Below are 22,146 nucleotides of genomic sequence, written 5' to 3'. Positions count from 1 at the left end.
AGATTTTTAAGACACTGCATTGGATCTAAGGGGTATGAGGGTAAATTATCAGTTAGGCTATTTAGTACAAATGCCTGTGCTGATACCTTATAATTTGTGTTTAAGGGTGAGCAAAGCGTGATTTCACAAATTTTCGTTGGTGTTGCTGAAACTGCATTGTTTAGTCCGGTCACTTGGGCTGATACAGAGTGGGTGGGTATATCCAAACTTCTCTGAAGTCTTTGAGATATAAATGTGGTTTCCGATCCTGAATCAATAAGAGCTCTCGCGGAGTATCGCTGGCCATTATGTTCTATTTGAACCATTGCAGTACCGAGTAATATCTGCTTCCTACTTGGGTTGGGTGGGTCTTGGGCTGATGATTTAGTGGACTGTATAGTTGAAGTGTAGGCTTGCCGATTTGTATTTGTGCTTTGGGTGGGTAGTGCGGTACTTGAAGCGTTTTCAAGGTTCGAACTAGTGACGTTTGGTATTTCCGGAGTGGATTCAGGTCGAAAGCTGGATTCTCTGTGTATCAGAGTATTGTGTTTTTTGTGACACTTACGACACGAGAATTTGCTCACACAGTTCTTGTAGCTGTGTGATATGGCCAAGCAGTTATAGCAATAACCATATTTTTTGATTGTGGAGATACGTGTCTCTACATTCATTGCGAGAAATTTGGGACATTCTCGAATAGGGTGCTGCTTTTTGCAGAGCTTACAGCTTTCTGTATCTATATTATTTTGAGTAAAATTGAAATTATTATTCCTTTGAGTATTAGAGGGTTTGGCAATTGGCGTTTCAGCCACGTTAGCATGAAAAGTGTTATATTTTTTTTCATCTGTTCTTTTAACTGTACCGGTGTGGAATGGGGGTAATTTTGCTACTGAAGCTTTGAAATTTCCAACAGATTCGAGGGTTTTGTACTTGTGGGTTAAAAAACTGTCGAAATTTGACCACGTCGGTATATCTGAATTATCTGCTAGGGTATATTCAAAGGTTTCGAGGGTTTGTGTAGGTAGTTTTGTACTACAAAGATATATCAGTATCGGATCCCAGCTGCTTGTGTCAATCTCAAGATTGTGTAAATTGGTTAAAACGTTATTAACCGAACGTTGTAAGCTTTTTATAGCACAACCGGTTTCCTGAGTTACTTGGGGTAGGTTAAAAAGGGTCTTTAATTGGGTGTTTACCTGCAACCTCTTATTTTCGTATTGGTCGACTAAATTTTTCCAGGCAAGTATGAAACCATCATTTGTTAGGGGTGCGTTTTGAATAACCTCTCTTGCTTCTCCTCGGGTCTTCTGAGTAAGGTGAAAGAGTCTTTCCACGTTACTAATCCTTGGGTTACGGATATACAGGGCTGTAAACATATCCCGAAAGGTGGGCCAAGTTGTGTAATCTCCGTAAAAGATGTCGGTGTCGCATGGTGAAAGGTGAACTGCAGGAGCGAAATCCATCATTGTGACTTCTGAAGTCCTTTCCTTAATGGGTTGGGTTGACACTTGTGTTTTACGCGCATCTACATCTTCGTTGATGGAAGCTAAGCAAGAGAGGTACATTCGATAACTTTTTTGATATTTTTCTTTCACTTTAAAGAAATCGATGGTTTCATGACTTTCGCGAGAAATTCTTCTGATCGCATCGTATGAGCGCTTTGCTTTTTCATAGAGCGAATTTAGTTCGACCCTTTTAATTTCTAGGGTATAGACCGAATCATCTTCACTTTGGGTCTGAAGATGGTCTTCAACGAATTCAATCAAATCTGTTGTTGTGATTTTGAAATCTTCCATTTCCATTTTTGGGTAAAATATGTTTGATTTTTGGGTTAAATGAGAAAAATGAGTTGCGTAGGGTTACGAAAATGTAAGAAAACAAATTTTAAAAACTTTTTGTATAGTGCTTTATTTATTTTAAAAATTTCAAATTAATTTTCTTGCTTTTATCTCGACGGTGTCCGATTGTTAATATTGATGAGAAATTATTAAATTTCCGATGAATCGCAGAAAAAAAATCGATAAATAAAAAATTTGCAGGGTTTTGCACTTTTTCCTACTGGGTCACCTTTTTAATTTCCTACCGGGTATTTGTCTTTTGACGTGCTGTTCGCTAGCAAATTTTGTCACCAACAAATATAAGCGAATGGGTGCGCTATTCGTATGCAGGTATGTAGCGGGTGTATATTTACTTATATGTAATTTTAGTTTAACGAGAAGAATGCAATAGCCGACGGCAAAACATATGCATATATTTTATTATTGCACTTCTTCTCTTGGGTAAGTAACGGGTGATTTTTTTGAGGTTAGGATTTTCATGCATTAGTATTTGACAGATCACGTGGGATTTCAGACATGGTGTCAAAGAGAAAGATGCTCAGTATGCTTTGACATTTCATCATGAATAGACTTACTAACGAGCAACGCTTGCAAATCATTGAATTTTATTACCAAAATCAGTGTTCGGTTCGAAATGTGTTTCGCGCTTTAATTTTGTTCAGCGATGAGGCTCATTTCTGGTTGAATGGCTACGTAAATAAGCAAAATTGCCGCATTTGGGGTGAAGAGCAACCAGAAGCCGTTCAAGAACTGCCCATGCATCCCGAAAAATGCACTGTTTGGTGTGGTTTGTACGCTGGTGGAATCATTGGACCGTATTTTTTCAAAGATGCTGTTGGACGCAACGTTACGGTGAATGGCGATCGCTATCGTTCGATGCTAACAAACTTTTTGTTGCCAAAAATGGAAGAACTGAACTTGGTTGACATGTGGTTTCAACAAGATGGCGCTACATGCCACACAGCTCGCGATTCTATGGCCATTTTGAGGGAAAACTTCGGACAACAATTCATCTCAAGAAATGGACCCGTAAGTTGGCCACCAAGATCATGCGATTTAACGCCTTTAGACTATTTTTTGTGGGGCTACGTCAAGTCTAAAGTCTACAGAAATAAGCCAGCAACTATTCCAGCTTTGGAAGACAACATTTCCGAAGAAATTCGGGCTATTCCGGCCGAAATGCTCGAAAAAGTTGCCCAAAATTGGACTTTCCGAATGGACCACCTAAGACGCAGCCGCGGTCAACATTTAAATGAAATTATCTTCAAAAAGTAAATGTCATGAACCAATCTAACGTTTCAAATAAAGAACCGATGAGATTTTGCAAATTTTATGCGTTTTTTTTTTTAAAAAAAAGTTATCAAGCTCTTAAAAAATCACCCTATATATGCAGGTATGTATGTATATATAATTAAATAGTGCAAATCAAATTTTTGTCAACCCAATAGAACAAATAAATTATGCTTAAGTATGCTTAAGGACACAATTTGACAATTGGGTATTTTTTAACAAATATGATTTGCACTTTATAATAATATATAGAAAAAATATGGGTCGCACTTACAGTTTTTCCGCTTTTTGTTAATTTCGGGTTGCTTTTGTTTATAATTACTTGGTGGGGAATTTGTTGACTTAGCTTGCAGGCTTTTTGTTTGTTGGGTGCACTCTTTGGGTTTTTGGGTTTGGTTCTGGAACTCCAACGATATTGTTGGTAGAATTCCCACGAAGACTTTTTCTTTTAATTAATCCGGCTCGAAGGACCACAAATGTCGAGGTATGTCGACGTATGGAGCCGATTGCGTTTAATTAAAAGATAGTTAGTTTTGTATAATCGTTACAAATTATGATTTTAATACTTCATTGGGTTTATACAAATATGAGTGTGTGTGTGTGTGTTTCCAATATTTATTAATTGTTACTGAATTCGTATAAGCTAATGTTAGAGTTGGGAATTAATATACATACATGTTCTTGTAATTACAAATACTTTAATTCGTTGTGTGTTGGGTTTATTCCCTCGCTGTTGTAAATAAATGGATCTGGATCTTTATGTTGTATACGTATTACTTGTGTGAAAACGTTTTATTATATTCACTGATTGTATGTCTCACTTATTGTGTTCACTTGTTATCGTTTCACTTGTGGTTCGCTTGATTTCACTTGTGTTCGTTTCTGTATGTTGGCGGGATAATATAACTTCTTGGTAGAAAACGCGGGAAAAATCATCTCTTTTTGTTTCTCCGTCTCTCTTTTTCTTTCGTCTCCAAGATCCTGAAAGTTTGTTTAAAGTGAACGTATTCTATCGTGTATTAGACATCATCATTAATCAACTTAGATCGCGTTTCCTAGGAATGAATGAAATTGTTTCCAATTTTAGTGTCTTGCAGCCTGCCACTTTGCAAAACTTGATACTGATACTTGATACTGATTTATTGGAAAAGGCTTTAGCATTTGTCTATTTATATAAAAAAGATATATCTATGTCGTTTTCCAAAGAAATTCTCCGTTTTCGATCCTCTTTTAAACACGAAATAGAAAGGTCATCTTCTATAAGAGAGCTTGCTGACTTATTAATAATAAAGAACCATTTTATATCTTCAAGCTTTCCTGAAGTGTGCACTGCATTTCTGTTATTTCTCACCATTCCTTAAAATCGCCACTCAGAAGTCGTTTTATCCCTTGTAAGCGAGCGATTTTCTTAAATCTCACGCTCCCAGATAAAACCATATACCTCGTCCTCGTGGGTCAATTTCAAAAACCACAGAAATGATTCTGTGTGATTCTGAAAGGCCAGCGCAGAGTATTTCAACCAAAACATACGTAAAATAGTTGAGAATTCGCAGAAATGAAAGACAAACGAAAGAAAAAGAAGTATAACTTCAATAATGCACAAGCATACAAACATACATATGCGCACACATGTGAATATGTCACCAACCAAAAATTGAAACATTGTTCTACAAAAAGAACAACAGCATAAGCATGGAACATTGTGTTGTGTTGTTGTGTCGGCCGAGCTGTGCCGAAAGAAACGAACAAACGATCGCCGATTGTCACCGCTTCGCTTGCTGCTCGCACATCTTCGCAGACAAGGTTGCGTTACATTCATATGGATGGAGCGAGTTTGCGCAACTTTGCGTTACTTTTATATGGAAGGTTGCGCAACCAGAATCTATCGCAACCTTTTCCGGCGTCGTATAAGAAGTATAACTTCAATAATGCACAAGCATACAAACATACATATGCGTACACATATGAATATGTCACCAACAAAAAATTGATCTTCACAAGTCAATATGGCAGCCAAATTGGCGAAGAACAAGTGTAGTAAATTTTACAACAAAAACAGGCACAAATTCCACAAGCGCAGGCGCTTCATTCATAAAAACAGAGGCCGTAACATCTCCCATAGCATGCCTTTGCCAACAAGTCGTCTTTTCGCGACGATGGCAAAAGCTACAAATCATAAAGTGCACAACTTTCTGGTTCTGGCATTGCCAACCATTTTGTTTTTAAGTTTAGCATAAAAGCTAGTGACTGAACATACACAGCGACGGGTGTTCCCAGACTATCTTTTTTTTCGGAGGTATGGCCTCTGAAAATAACGTTGGGCGAACACCGGATAATCCTTTCCGGAGGATTTCAAAAATAATGAGAACGCCGCCTAAGGGAAAAAATGAGGAGTCCGCCGCTGCTGGACCAAATAAGGAATGTGATGCTGCCGATTATGTAAGCAAAAGCGATAAGCCCGAGGAATCGCAAAACAGAGAAACGGCTAGCATTTTTAGCAAACTAGGGAAAAAAATTAAAGAATTAGAAAGCATGATGGCCGGCCAAAGGCATATTAACCAGGCGATGCGCGAACTTTTAAACAACATTGTGACATTACACGCCAAAGCTGAAAGGGTGGAAATCCCACCGAGAAGAGTGATAATAGGAAAATCATCTCAAGCCCCTATTGGTAGAGAAGATATTACTCCAAAAAGACTGAGAGAGGCATCAGGCATTTTACCACCCACAAAAAAGCCAAAAAATATAACTGAAAATGCGCATCTTTCGTATAGTGGAGCAGCAAAAACATCCCAAAATGATACCACGACCCTTCAAAACGGAAATGAAGGATGGGTAGACGTGGTTAAAAAGAGGAAACAGGTGGAAAAGAAAATTAAAACAAAACCGGATGCCATCATTATTACAAAGAAGGAAGGGGCGTCGTATGCAGATATTCTGCGAAAAATAAAAAGTGACAGCGGGCTCGAGAAGCTGGGTTCAAACGTAACCTATGTTCGAAAAACCCTTAAAGGAGACCTGCTTTTAGAATTGAAAAATGGAGTAGACTCAAAAGCAGAATCCTTCCAAAGCGCCCTGGAGGGAGTGGTTGGAGAAATTGCTCTGATACAGCCCAAAACTCACAACGTTACGATTGTATGCAAAGATCTGGACGAAATAACAACTCCCGAAGAAATCTGCGCAGCATTGAAAAGGGAGTGTGGAATTCAAAACCTGGAGATAACTAGTGTCAAAAGTCTGCGAAAAACGCGTAGTGGCACACAAATAGCACTTGTATGCATGCGCGCTCAAGATGCTAAGGCTGCACTCAAACTGGGAAAAATTAAAATTGGGTGGTCGGTCTGTCGCCTTCGAGAATTTTCGCCTGTCCCCAGATGCTATAAGTGTTTCCACCTGGGTCACATGGCGCGAAATTGCTGCAGCTCGACAGACAGATCTTCCCATTGTACACGCTGTGGAATCGCGGGACATTTAGCAAAGGCATGCACAAACGCCCCGAGCTGCATGCTCTGCAAAGGAGAGCACTCAGTATTGAGCACGACTTGCCCAAAGTATATCGAGATGATGAAGTCTCTAAATAAATGAGGATACTACAGCTAAACCTTAACCATTGTGCATCGGCTCAAGATTTGCTAGAACAGACAGTCATAGAAGAGGACATTGATGTCGCTATACTAAGTGAACAATACTCCCAGCGTCCGGAAAGCACATGGATTGCAGACAAATCTGGTAAGGCAGCAATATGGTCCTACAAAGGCCAACCGTTCAAGACCAGCTCCAGAGAAGCTCATAACTGTTTCACATGGGCCAATATACAAGGGATATATCTTGTAAGTTGCTATGCTCGTCCCAGCGCAGCTATTACAGAATTTGAAGACTTCCTCTTACGGCTCTCTTTAGAAACCAGAGGCAAAACTCCAATTGTAATAGCCGGGGATTTTAACGCATGGTCGACTGCATGGGGCAGCAGATATACAAACCATCGCGGGCGCCTAGTCCAAGAATTTCTAAGTCAAACGAACCTAACAATAATTAAAAGTGGAACGCGAAACACGTACCCAAAAGAAAACAAAGGATCCATAATCGACATTATGTTTGCAAACGATTCGCTGAGCAGGCACATTAAGTGGGAAGTGTCCGACATATACACAAACAGCGATCACATGGCAATTATAGCACAAATTTCCTACTCCCGAGAGCAGGAGCTTCTTAGCAGAAACCTCTCCCGAAGGCGAAGTTGGAAACAACAAGAGTTCGCCCCATACCTGTTTGACCTAGTCTGGAGTGCATCAAAGGCATCTGGGGACAGCGCCGCCCACTTGGTATCAGCAGTTCGAAAAGAACTCGTGGCAGCATGCGATGCAACAATGCGTAGAACGTCACATCACCACAAGCGGCGGCCTGTATATTGGTGGAATGATGAAATTTCCATGCTGATAAAGCTTTGTCACTCAGCTAGACGGCGTCTACAGCGTAACTGGGGCGAAACGAACGAAAATCGCCTTAGGGAGGAATTCAAAAGCAACATGAGGCTCCTGAAATCGGCAATTACACGAAGCAAAAAATCGTGTTTTGAGAAGCTGTGTGAGGAAGCAAATCTTGACCCTTGGGGTACTGCATACAAAATATGTATGTCCAGATTTAAACACAAGCAGCAGCAACCTAAAGATGCCTCTTTTATGGGAAAGGTCGTCGAAACACTATTCCCGAAACACGACCGGATTTCATATGCCAAACGACGAAAGGAAACTGTAGAGTCACCCCCATTAGTCACGGAAGACGAACTATTGGCAATAGCAAGGAAAATCAAAAACACCAAAGCGCCTGGGTTGGATGGGATACCCAACAGGGCCCTGAAGGAAGCTATAAGCTCAAAACCCCAACTGTTCGCTAAAATGTACAACACGTGTATAAAGGAAGAGGTGTTCCCCGACGTATGGAAAATACAGCGATTGGTTCTGCTCCCAAAACCAAAGAAACCACCGGAAGAACCCTCATCGTACCGACCACTGTGTATGCTCGACACAATGGGTAAAGTGTGCGAAAATATAATAAGAAACCGCCTGGAGTTAGCAATCCAGAAAGCCGGCGGATTATCAGAAAGACAATACGGCTTTATAAAAAAGAGATCCACTATTGACGCACTACGAGAACTCGTTGATACTGCGAAATGTGCAGTAAGTGGCAAAAGATGGAAAGGTGGCACAAAAAAGTACTGCGCGCTGATTACCCTGGATGTCAAGAACGCGTTCAACTCGGCAAAATGGGCACACATAATCGAAGCCCTGGATGAAATACACGCCCCTGAATACCTCATAAACATTATATTGAGCTATTTTAAAAACAGAAGGCTAATTTTTGATACAGACGAAGGTACCAAGAGCTACTCTATCTCGAGTGGAGTACCCCAAGGGTCAGTGTTAGGCCCACTATTATGGAACCTCATGTACGACGGGGTGCTAAAAAGACAGCAACCAACAGACGTGAAACTAATAGCGTATGCGGACGATCTCATGGTGGTAGCAGTAGCCAAACAATTAGCCGACCTAAGAAACAAATGCAATGAGTGCTTAAATGGTCTACGCCATTGGTTCTCATCTGTGAGTCTGGAGCTGGCGGAGCAAAAAACTGAAGTTTTGCTCATAAGCACCAGGAAGGTAGAAGAACAAATAGAGCTCTCCATAGGGGAGTGCGAGATTACTTCACAGCCGCAACTGAAGTATCTGGGAGTAATATTAGATTCAAAATTAAAATTTAAAGAACACCTGGAGTATTCATACAGTAAAGCAAACAAAATATACAATGCACTATCGAGAATGATGACCAACACAGGCTGTGTGCGTTCCAGCCGGCGATTCCTGATAGCGAAAGCAATGAGCTCCGTAATACTGTATGCAGCACCAGTATGGATACAGGCAATGGATATAAAAGCATATGCTAAACAAATAATTGCAGTGCATAGTAGGGTGGGTCGATTCCGGAATTTTTTCGATTCGGTATTTCTAATAGTGCGGAAAAGTTACCTTAGTACTTCCTGATTCTAATGCAACTTTTTGTTTTGAGATCGGATTGCATCTTCAACCCGAACCTCGGCCTTGAAATTTCGGAAATTCGCCTAAAATCGTGAAATTGTCTACCTAGCACCTAAAATACGCATCTCATGGCAAAATGTATAAAACAAAAGTTATTTGTCACGTCATTTGCTACCGAAATGGTATATGTGATCATGGCCGTAGGACGAACCGTTCCCGAGATACGAGCGAAAAGGCGGCGCGCCACAGCGCAAGGTCAAAATTGTTGCAGCTCTCAGCTAACCTGTATTGGTCACCCAGAACCCACGGCGTGGAGGTAGCTGCTCTTCGGGTTCCTCCCAAGCCCAACCCAACCAACCAACCATATGTCAGGCTTGTTTTAGTCTGAATCTGTGTCAAATTTATTGATAAAATCAGATTTTGTACTAAACTTTGGCACTTGTTGCCTAGATTTCAGTGTAGAGCGTATAAAAAGATCACGAGATTGGGGGCCAATAACTTTAGAAGATGCCTCTGTCACCAGTTTGACGATTCTCTCAAATGCCACGGTGTGAGAGGGGAATTCACTAAATTTCCATACCTCTGCAGTGTCTCCCGACAGCCCTTTTATGAGTTCTTCGTTAGAAACTGAACAAAGAACTGATGGAACAGTCAAGGTAATAGTCTTCCAGTTAATCATATCGTAATAAGTATTAGCTTTGAAATTCAGCTTTGGCACTTTATTACATCTAACTCTTCCATTTATGGTGTCAGACTCTGCTTCTCTGGCTGCCAGAAGACGGTCAAGGGCCAGCTTTCTGACTTCTATCCGTTCGTCAGTCATCATACTAAGGAGAATGTTTTCTGGAAGAGCAAAGAAAGCATTCTGTTGAATGGATGAATCGACAACCTTGCGCAGTTTAGCGGGTAAGTATCTCGACCTTTGAATTGCAGCATAGAGATGGCGCGAGCCATCTTTGATTGAACTGTTGAATCTTATTGAGAACCACAAAGGTGGGTAAACTGTAAGTATGTACTTGACCAAAATCTTTATTTCCTTTGTTGGTTTGTCAGTAGAAATGTATAATCTCAGAATTCTATTTGCACAGGTGAGCCAGCGAGATTTGCACATGTTACCTGGATGCATCGACGCTAAATCTGAGGAACATTGACCGGAAATAACAGCTTCTGATATTTTATAGAGATAAGCTTGGTCTGTGCTAAGTTGGGTCGGATTAATAACCTCAGAAGGTAATTGGCAGGATGGAAAACTTTCAAATTTGACAACAGGCAACTTCTCACAATAAGGGAGCAGTTTACCTATGTCGCCAGAGAATGTATTTGGACTCTTTGAGACACCATCTATGTGTTCGAAAAGAGCACGGAATGGAAGTTCGTTGGAATGTAGAAGACAAACAACCCTCTGTAATGGCCTACCTATTCTTTCTTCTAGTTTCCGAATGATTCCACCTTTCCAACCTGTGTTCGTGTTGGTGCCATCAGCACCGACAACTTCTAGATGTTCCACATCAACTGAATTGTCTTGTAAATGTTGCCATATAGCTTCCGTCTCATCCTCAGCTGACCCGGAAGGAGAAGTGACGTGGCCAAAGTAATGACAACCAGGTTCCGCTATAAGAGAAATATGTTCCTCTTTGACAGTGTCGCGGTAGTACTTTTCACCTTCGCTGACTTGTGTAAGTGTATTGTCTTTGCGGCCGTCAAAATACAGCCCATATACGGAGTCAATACTTTCGGTGTTCTGGAGCTTAACACCAACACTTTTTTCTGCCCGACTAATCTTGCATTTGTCAGTGACAAAGCTAGCCTGATCCTCTGTTATCAAACCTGCTTTTTTGGCATCCAGAAAAGCCGATGAAACAATCAAGGCCGCTACTCTATCACTTACTCCAAATCTTTGGGCAGCTAAAGCAGTGTGTTCTAATACTAGTGTGTTTTGTTTGGTTTTAGAGGACGGAAGAGAAAATTCATCATCACCATCGTTTTTCGAAGAATCAATGTGCGACGCGCCTACATTGTTTTCGTCTGTATGAGAGTCTGGCTGATCTGAATGGTCACGTGTTCTAGCTGATACTTTTCTGGTAAGTGTTGATGTTGAATGACGTTTTGAAAGCTTTTCTTTACGTTCATTTTTCTTTGTAATCTTTTTTGTTTCAGGTAGATCAACACTTCCAATGCGACCAATTCTTGTGGTTCTCTGGTCCAAGAGAAATGGTTGTTCATTGATAGGAACTTTCCTTACCTTTGGACAAGTGCAAGAAGAAAAATAAATGCATTTACAAGCAGCGATGTCAAATAATTTTCCGGCAGAAGAGACAAAGTCGTCTCTTTTAGAGCTCAAACCTATTGGGTTCCTTAAAACCATTTGTTTAAGAGTCAGAAATTTCTTATGGTATGTGGTGAGCATTTGTACAACTCTGGTGTGTGAAACTATCGGAATAGATGACTTTTTGAAAGTATTTTCAGCCTTTTTTGCAACTATTTCTGTAACCTCTTTACTCCTAGGTTCATAGTTGTCGCCTCGGAGTCGCCCTATACCAAATCTTTCAAACTGATAACACAAAAGAACATCCTGGTAAGTAGGTAACTGGGACTCAGAGAGATTGTACGGATATTTGCCAAACACAGGACATTTCTGTCTAAATTTAAATTTAGATACAGACATTTTGAGTTCTGTGTTTTGTTGAGAGAATATAAGTGATAGCACCTGGCGAAATCAACGACAAGAGTGAAGGAACTCGATGAAAAAATATTTGTGCGGAGACCTATCCGAACGTGTCCTTTGGCGTAGGTGAATGAATGTGAGTGATAGCACTCGGCGAAATCAACGTCAAGAAGTGTGGCCGCAAGCCGATTTTCACCTTGCGCTGTGGCGCGCCGCCTTTTCGCTCGTATCTCGGGAACGGTTCGTCCTACGGCCATGATCACCATTTCGGTAGCAAATGACGTGACAAATAACTTTTGTTTTATACATTTTGCCATGAGATGCGTATTTCAGGTGCTAGGTAGACAATTTCACGATTTTATGCGAATTTCCGAAATTTCAAGGCCGAGGTTAGCGTTGAAGATGCAATCCGATCTCAAAACAAAAAGTTGCATTGGAATCAGGAAGTACCAAGGCAACTTTTCCGCACTATTAGAAATACCGAATCGAAAAAAGTCCGGAATCGACCCACCCTAGTGCATAGGCTTTCTGCAATTCGAGTAATAAGTGCGTTCCGGACTACATCTACCGACGCTGTTGAGGTATTAGCCAGCATGCCGCCCATTGACATCCAGGGAGATGAACTCGAGCGTTTATATCATCTATCGGCGCCTTGAACAGTATCGGCAAAGACAGAGGAGAGGAATAAAAGCATTAAAATGTGGCAGGAGCGGTGGAATTCCTCATCCAAAGGGCGTTTTACCCACCGACTGATACCGGACATCCACTCGTGGATAGACAGGCGACATGGGGACCTAGACTTTTATCTGACCCAAATACTTAGTGGGCATGGGTGCTTTAGAAGTTACCTTTTTAGATTCCAAAATGACATCAGTCCGAACTGTCCGACATGTACAGAGCATATAGAAGACTCTGAGCATGTATTTTTTAATTGCCCTCGATTTTCAAATACAAGGTAAAACTAAAAACCACACTCGGTGGTAGTATTACGGTCGATAATTTAACGACACTCATGTGTCAGTCGACTGATAATTGGAAAGCTGTCAGCGAAGCGTCAGCATCCATAATGACAAAACTGAGACTTTTTGAACAAGTTAGGCGACCGTCAGTCCGCACAATAGAGGAGACTTAAATGTCCTGCTGTCCCTCCCACGAAGTAATACTTAATCGGTGGTTCCGTGGGAGAGTCCTGAGTTGGGAGTAGGTTAGGTTTAGCGGATTAAAGTTCCGCACTCCGGCTTTCGATGCTTCCCCCTACTATTAAAAAAAAAAAAAAAAAAAAAAAAAAAAAAAAAAAATTTCTGGTGCTTCTCGTAAAAATCTGCGTCGATATGTATTCACGATCATACATATACATACATATGTATATATTTACGCATGTTTGTAGGCGAAGCTGCTACAGCGGCAAGGGGTGACAATCGCAGGTCATTACTTTACTTATGCCATAGAAATTCTATTGCTACGAATATGGAAATGACAACGAAATAATGCAAATATGCATATTTCTAAAAGTCATTAATTATTTTGAAGAAATGAAAGGAATGAATGATCCTGAGAAGTATAGTTTTAACTTTTCAACGGCCAACGCAGAGTATTTCAACCAAAAGGAATTTATTCATTAAAATCACCACTCAGAAGTCGTTTTATCCATCTTAAGCGAACGATTTTCGAAGAAACATCATTTCTAATATGCCACAAGACAAAATTAGAAATGAACTTCTTAAACCTCACGCTGTCAGATAAAACGATATACCTCGTCATCGCGGGTCGATTTCCAAAAATGGAAATGAAGACACACAGAAATGATTCTGTGAAGTATAGTGTTAATTTTTCAACGGCCAACGCAGAGTATTTCAACCAAAAGATACGCAAAATAGTTGAGAAGTCGCAGAAAGACAAATGAAAGAAAAAGAACTATAACTTCAATGTTGCACAAGCATACAAGCATACATATGCGCACACATGTGAATATGTCACCAACCAAAAATTGAAACATTGGTTTAACAACAACAGCATAAGCATGGCAACATTGTGTTGTGTTGTTGCGTCGGCCGAGCTGTGCCGAAAGAAACGAACAAACGATCGCCGATTGTCACCGCTTCGCTTGCTACTCGAACATCTTCGCAGACAAGGTTGCGTTAGATTCATATTGAGCAAGGTTGCGCAACTTGCATTTAACGCAACCTTTTCCGGTGTCGTATAAGAAGTATATCTTCAAAAATGGTTATTAACACCAACAATAACGTGAGGCTCCAAGTCCAACGTAGAATCACTCATGCTAATGGGTGCCACTTTGAACTGAGTACGCAATTGAACTGTACTGTACGAGATGTACGGCGACATTGACATAGCATAGTTCAGCGAGTCAAAAGACAGCGACTGTGCGGCTAGGCCATGTCAAGGTCTACTTAGTAACCCGAATTTGCGCGAAATAGACAAAATAAGAAATGACGAGCGCGCTGTTGTTTACCCGGCTATAACCACGTAGGCGGTGTCAACGCCAAAAAAAAGAATAATACATATGAGTAATCATCATTCACAACAGAAGAACAATTTAGAAAGCATTCACAGAAGGTAAAGTAGGAATATATCCAAGATTAGCAGGGATAGTTGTCAAACTAATTTAAGTTTTTTTTGAGAAAAAAAAAACAAAAAACAAAAATGGCGAAATTTCAAAAAAAATTATGATTTTACTTAAAAAACCGATTATTTTATATAATTGATCGTGTCAAATTTTTTTCGAGTATTTTTTCGAAAACTTCATTCAAAAATAAAAATTAAAAAAAAAAAATGGTCCCCAAAAGTCAATTTCTACAAAAGTTATGGCTATTTGAATATAAAAAAGCCATTTTTTTAGCAAAAAATAGCAAAATTCATAACTTTTTTGAAGTTGGACAAAAAACTTTGAAAAAATTCTCAAAAATGTTTTTCAAAGGGTAAAAAAGGATGGATAAGTTTCAGCAAAATCTAAAGGGGTCGGGTTCAAAAGTGGTCGATTTGGTATGGAATACCCCTTATATATTTTTTTCGGGAAATGCTTAATATCAAGGCAAAATGTACAAATTTTATGAGAGTGTGTAGCTTACATACGAGGGCTGCTATATAGTTATATTTCTGGCCTAATAATGAAAATAGGAATATTTATCAACGAAAATGTTTTTTTTTTTTTGGTTTTTTTTTGTTGGATTTGGCTCGTCTTGGAAGAGCCACACGGTCGATTGCTGTTTTGTTTCGGGCTCATACGCATAGATCCATGATTCGTCACCTGTGACGATCTTATAAATGTCTTTTGAAGGACCGCGATCGTATTTTTCAGCATTTCTTTACACCAATCCACACGAGCCTTTTTGTGAGCGATTGTCAAATTGTGCAGGATCCAACGAGAACAAACCATTTTTACGGCCAGGTGTTCATGCAATATCGAATGTATGCTGGTGAGAGAAATGCATAGACATGCCTCTATCTGAAGGTATGTTACATGACGGTCTTGCATTATCAGTTCACGTACGGCAGGGATGGGCACATTAGCCCTCAGTGGCATTTTGCCCGTGCGGGCACGAGTGCACATTTTACGGGCTAGGTGAGGGGATCATCGCGGGCAAACATGAAGAGGGAAGTGAGAGCAACGTTTTACCACTCCATATTTACAAATGAGAGCAACGTATTTTCCACCACCATTGACTGATCTATCACATGTACAGTGGTGTGAACAAAATAGAAACAACCATAAGGTGTTGTGAAGTTTTAAAATATGCTGTTTTCTTATTAAATAAAATTGTTTTTAGATACATAACATAACATATATATATTTTTTCCTAACAGTGATTAAAATTTCTCACCATGCAAAGGTAAATAAAAACAAATTTTAATGCGAAACTCTAAACTCTGCAAATTATGTTTACCTCTTTTTGTTCACACAACTGTACAATTCCGATATGAAGTAAACTTCCACCCTTAAATTTGTGTACAATGTCAGTATTGCCGCAACCACTCTGAACATCAAGTTACGGAGGAATGTAATTCATTTTTTTCGCAATTTTTCTCAACTTGTTATGCCCTTCTCTCCGTAAAGTGATATTCCCCTCATCTAGCCCCCGTGCGCACTTTGCTAACATTGCGGGCTAAAAATGTGCCCATCCCTGACGTACGGCATCGATGTTTTCTGGCACAACGGCTGTTTTTGGACGACTTTCGCGGAATTCGTTTTTGAGCGAGCGTCGGCCCCGATTGAATTCGTTGTAACAGTTTTTCACAGTGCTATAGGATGGTGCTTCATAGCCATACAAAGATTTTAGTTCATCGATGCACTCTTGTCGTGATAATCCACGTCGAAAGTTGTGAAAAATGTTCGCACGAAAATGTTCACGAGTTAATTCCATTTTTTAGCCGAAATGAATTTTTTAATTCCCTGTAAATAAAACAATTCGCGATTAAATGACAAAACGTTCTGAGTGATGTTATGCTAAAAAATGTCAAACTTTCCAATGGAAATGTCAGATTGCACCTGCCAACACTTAGTGTTACCTAGTCCAGAAATATATATAGCAGCCTATGTATTTTACATGTTATTATGACAAGTTAATTTGCATTTACCTGGTGCGGTCAATTGTCTAAATGCAAGAAGGTCGACATGAATGAAAAAGGAAAAGTTTTATTTAATTTTTTTTTAATGATTTAATTCAGCAAAATTCAATTACAAAGTTTGTTGAGTTTAAAACATGGCATCACTTAAGTATTATAGGAATAAAAAATTGCACATCATTATCTTATAGCCTTGACAGGAGGCAGCGTACTTAATCAGGTCTAAGTTAATAGGTGGCAGACAGAAGCAATGAAAGCTAATAAACAATGAGGCATGTTAATAACATTTTCAATTTCAAAAATGAATAAGAGACAAGCATTGCGATTGCTCCTCAGTTGGTGCAAAACCACAATTTTTTAAACTGCAAACGAGTACCAGAGTAGCGTAGAAATGGATAAGTTTAGTATATTGTATTTTGATTATTTTTTAATATACATACATTATTCAAAAGACCGCAATGACACTTTTTGGGAGCACGATGTCAAAAATACCTTAATAAAAAAAGATTTTCACAGGGTATGTGAAAATTTTAGGAAATCATAATATCCAACAACAACATAAGACGCAATTGCCACTATTTTCTGTAGTGGAAAGCAAAGTTTTATATTGCTGTTGGACATTATAATTTCCATGAAACAGAACTGTTGCAAAGTTTATTTGCAGTAGGACGCACTACAATTGGGGAGATAGATGTGGAGTTTCGCAATGCTGAGTGCATAAATTTGCCAGATTACATCAATTGTTATAACCCCAGTAGAAGTAGTACTGAGAAATGCCCAAGGCTTAAGGCAGTGGTTCCCAAACTTATTTTGTCTACCGCCCACCTTGAGAATAAATATTTTTTTAGCGCCCCCATTTTTTCACCTATTTAAAAACCACTAAAACTTCAAATTATTTATTGTGACCTATATATGAATATTAACGGAGAATTCTAAACGAAACTTTTACTATAACCAGCAACTTGAAACCTGAGCTCAGTGGGTAACATACAACGGCGCTTAGGTCTCAAGTTAACTCTTACGGGCTCCACCTGCCAATAAGAATGATTATTAAAACAGAGAATCTTTTATTAAAAATAAAAGTAAAATAATCAATCCATATATAAAAACTAATGTGAAGGATGAATCTGATGCTGTTTAATAAGTTTGTTAATATCAGGTTCCAATTTACTCAAGAACAGTCGCATGTCGCCACGTCCGGTAACAAGCAAAAGATTTCTATTTTTAGTAAGCAGTGTTGTCACAGCATTTAATAAACGTTCACACAAATATGACGATGGGAATGCTATCAAGAATCGTTGAACGATTGACCACAATCCAGGGTAAAATTGCGAGATCGGTTTTTGTAGCCAAAATTCTTGGTAACCATTTTTGAACTTGATTTTTATTTCCTCGTTTGTTGTCAACTCCATAAGTTCTTCTTCCAGCTGACATTGCTGTATTGACATTTGAAAACGGATCCAACACCCAGTCTGGTATTTCCAAGTTCAAAATGTCCTGGTATCGTTCGGTGAAGTCAATGTGGAGGTTTTCCAAATGTTGGCAGTAGGCAAACAATTCGTCGTTAGTGCATGATACTGATAAATTCGGAAAATTGTGAAACTCACGTCTGCCCAGATTCTTTTTGTGTAGAAGCAGTTTGGCTGCGAAAGCAGCAACGACGTTCTTTGTTTTAATTAAATTTAGTTTATCGCCTTGCAGTTGGAGATTCATGTCGTTGAACAATTTATACAGGTCTGTCATGTAAGCTATATCATTCTTTGATGTTATGAGCTTGTCTTGAAATTCTGTATCTTTAGTTTCCAAGAACTCTATAACAGAGTCAAACAGATTGTAGAATCGAGTCAGACAATTGCCTCTTGATAGCCAACGAACTTCAGTATGAAACAACAAACGATTGAAATCCTCGTCATTGGTAACACAAAGCTGATAAAATAATCTATCATTCAAAGAGCTGTTGCGGATTTTATTGACTGCTTTGATGACATATTGCAGTGATTGAAATAGTATTTCACTTAAGTTTCTAGCAACTAAATGTTGTCTATGAATAAAGCAATGTACACCAAGGACATCTGGAATTTTATTTTTTAAGTGCGCTATTAAGCCTTTATGGCACCCTATCATAGCCGGAGCGCCATCCGTAGCAATTGAAATAATACTTATTTTTCAAAGGAATCTCTTTCTCATCGCAAAACTTTCCCAATATATTGAATATGGTTTCGTATGTATCGGTCTCTAAATTTCTTGCAAATAATAGTTCTTCACATATGCTTCATTAGTTGGTAAAGTGGACTCATCGAGCTGAATTGAGAATTGGCTTGTCCTCAGGTGATCGCTATTTCATCAATTCGTCTTTGCACAGAATTATTACTCATAGGAATTTTTCGGATAATATCTGCGGCCGGTTTATGAAGCACGGTAGTTAATACTTCATTTATTGCTGGCAATATTTACTCTTCTCCGATGTTAAGGGGTTTGCTTTTTTGAGCAATTAGCAAAGAGATATTGTGCTCGAAGTCCGTCGTCATCTTGCTTAGCAGCCGCCAAAAATAGTTTTGCTACACTTGGCTGAGTATTATGCTTCTTCTCTAGGTCTTCAAAATATGCTACATTCTTGTCTCTCTTGTCTGGATGCATTTTATTCAAATGATCTTGATGTTTTTAGACATAGAAGACACAAAGGCGAGGATGGATTTGTGGGATTTTCAATGAATCCGAATTTAATGTATTCTGCACAGTATTGCCGTCTCTTCTTTTTTACATCCGACATTGTTTTACTTTGAGAAATACGTTTAACTTTGCGTGTAGTATAAAGGAGGCGTAAGTAATGCTCATCTATTGCGCGCAAAAAAAATTTTTTTCATTTTTTAAATAAAAAAAAATATTAAAACGAGTCGGCCGACTTCGGGCTTAGCAAGTATATTTGTCAAATTAATTTAAGTTTTTTTTGAGAAAAAAACAAAAAACAAAAATGGCGAAATTTCAAAAAAAAAATTATGATTTTACTTAAAAAAACCGATTATTTTATATAATTGATCGTGTTAAATTTTTCGAGTATTTTTTCGAAAAGTTCATTCAAAAACAAAAATAAAAAAGAAAATGGTCCCCAAAAGTCAATTTCTACAAAAGTTATGGCTATTTGAATATAAAAAAGCCATTTTTTTAGCAAAAAATAGCAAAATTCATAACTTTTTTGAAGTTGGACAAAAAATTTTGAAAAAATTCTCAAAAATATTTTTCAAAGGGTAAAAAAGGATGGATAAGTTTCAGCAAAATCTAAAGGGGTCGGGTTCAAAAGTGGTCGATTTGGTATGGAATACCCCATATATAAATCTTCTGACCGTGTGTTTGCATTTGAACTGCTCCTAAACGTATAGACCGATTTTGATGAAATTTTGTGTGTATGTTCGAGGAGATTCGAGAATGGTTTAGATTTACAATTTGGTCCACTGGAAAATGTTTTTTAAATTATTTTTTAATTTTTAGTCAATTGTTAATTTTGGAATGTTTGACCGATAGATGGCGCTACCATAGCAGTAGCCAATATTCAAACTTTAAATTGGCGTAAACGTGCATTAAACAAAACGATGCCAAACTAAAAGGCGACATCTGTGGATCAAGTTTTTATATAATGGACAGAGTTCGTTCTTAACATCATGTTCAGACCGAAAATTTAAAAGGTTAGATTACATTTAAGCATTTCATAACCCAACAGTGTTCTCACTGCCGTTAGAAAGATCAAAAAACAGCTGTTATTGTCACTCAAGAATTCACATCGCTTAATATTTATCAAAAAAAAAGATTGTCATATAGCATTTTGAAATAAAAGCCGACTTTTGCAAATATTTTCCATATAATAGAAATAGTGGATGCTTTTTTCATTTGTTAAGTCGATTTTCAGGTGAAATTAGATTCATTGCTTTAAAGAAAATTGTTTGCTTACATTTTTTCCCTTTGTAGTGTCTAAATCAGCTGTGATAATGTAACAGATTTCCAATGCTGACAAGTAGGTGGTGCAAAATCAGAGTCTCACAGAGAGATTTAGCGTGGATCAGTTTCAAACCATTTCCATGAAGTGATTTGGAAATGTAATTTTTGTATGGCGAAATCTTGATAAATTTTTAAGATTAGTGGGATAATCCATTCAACAGCCGAAATCGTGTGATTAAGTGTCGGTCTGAACATGGTATAAGTAATAAATTGTGTGATTCAATACATCTATGGGTAGCTATAAAATTTTTTTCATACTTGCTAACTATTGGGGGGTATCTTGACAGGCAATTTAAAATTGCAAAAGGTCTGGCATAAAAAAATAGCGGCATAACTGAAGTGTTGATAAAAAATTTGAGATATACAGAAATCTTTTCAAAGCATTGCACAGAGCAATACAATATTTAAACGGGAACGATGAATACATATATGCGTACAATTTCAAACTGATCCTTCCTGAAAAATAATAATATTGCAAAATATTGGGAATGGTAGAATAGAACTGCAATCAAATACACAATGTAATGAATTAAAACTGGCTCATTTATCATTCGATGAATAATATACCACGGGCATCCAATGGCGATGAATAATATACCACGTGGCAAATTCATCGAATGGGAACCCTGCCCTCCCTCTTCCCCAATATATAAAGAAGCTGAACCAACAAAAATAGTATTTTTTATTTTATAATATTTATTTATACACTTTTATTTGTAAGAGTTAACTAATAAATCACTACGTGAAGTAGGTAAATACAAACTTTATAATTATAATTTCTTGATTTTCTAATTATTCACTTTTAATTAAGGGTACCTAATTTAAAGTACATATTGAACTGAAATCATAATTTTATTTTAAGTACACAATTTTAATTATTAAAATTCCTTTCTTCGGACTTTCTGTTCAGTAAAAGGGTTAATGACATCATCAAAGTTCAAATTTCGGGCCATAGTATTTTCGATGGATAGAATAGCCAAATTGCTTAACCTTTCTTGTCCCATAGAATTTCTTAAATAAGTTTTTATCAATATCAGTTTTGAAAATGATCGCTCGGCACTAGCCGTAGTTAATGAATAAATTCACAGAATCATTTCTGTGCTTTTGGAAATCAATACTAATAAATATTTTTTTCTTACTAATAGAAAAAAAATTTATCACAGCAATATACATAAACATATACCTAATATTGCTGTGATAAATTTAATTTCTATTAGTAAGCAAAAAATTAATAATAAATTTATTAAGACTATACTTCTCAGGGCATCACAGCAATGTTATGTATATGTATATACATATTATGCATATGTATTGCTGTGATAAATTTATTGCGAAAGCAAGTGTTCTACAAAGTATGTATATTTCTATACTTAAACAAAATTATTAGAACCATCGTATGTTTCTTGCATTCATAACCACATCATACTTAAGTCAGCGCAACCTAATTGTCAATGGTGGTGTTGGTGGTAAGCGCTTGGAAGGTCAAGATGCTAACACAGGTCACAGGTTGGAATCCCGACAGAATAAATTTTTAATTTTTTGCTTTTAACATCGTATACTATAAAAATAAATATTTTTCTTTATTTTAATTTCTATTAGTAAGAAAAATATTTATTTGTATAGTATACGATGTTAAAAGGCATACATCTTCTATCCTATCTTGTGTATCTGCACATGCTCATATGAGTGTATGTATACGCATGTGCGCGCATTGACTTGCATGTTCATACATTCATATATACTTATATGTACATATATTTGCATACATTGC

The 22,146-nt window shown here is 38.0% G+C and overlaps 1 protein-coding gene and 2 pseudogenes across 1 annotated transcript in view; all 3 read right to left on the bottom strand.

Moving 5' to 3' along the window:
• Positions 1 to 12,150, bottom strand: part of LOC125779275 (uncharacterized) — a 40,120-nt gene extending 27,970 nt beyond the window's left edge. The window contains exon 1 of the mRNA XM_049460383.1: positions 9,131 to 12,150. Coding sequence (XP_049316340.1) covers positions 9,519 to 11,804 — 2,286 coding nt within the window. The 5' untranslated portion in view covers positions 11,805 to 12,150 and the 3' untranslated portion in view covers positions 9,131 to 9,518. The remainder of the gene's footprint in view (positions 1 to 9,130) is intronic.
• LOC125779822 (small nucleolar RNA U3) lies at positions 4,473 to 4,602 on the bottom strand (annotated as a pseudogene).
• A 1,280-nt stretch (positions 12,151 to 13,430) lies between the features above and the next one.
• On the bottom strand, positions 13,431 to 13,629 carry LOC125779900 (small nucleolar RNA U3; annotated as a pseudogene).
• Positions 13,630 to 22,146: the final 8,517 nt, after the last annotated feature.

Source organism: Bactrocera dorsalis, chromosome 6, assembly GCF_023373825.1.
Source record: "Bactrocera dorsalis isolate Fly_Bdor chromosome 6, ASM2337382v1, whole genome shotgun sequence".
In the NCBI taxonomy this organism is placed as follows: Eukaryota; Metazoa; Arthropoda; class Insecta; order Diptera; family Tephritidae; genus Bactrocera; species Bactrocera dorsalis.
The sequence above is the reverse complement of the archived record's forward strand: the minus strand, read 5'-3'. Positions and strand labels throughout refer to the sequence as shown.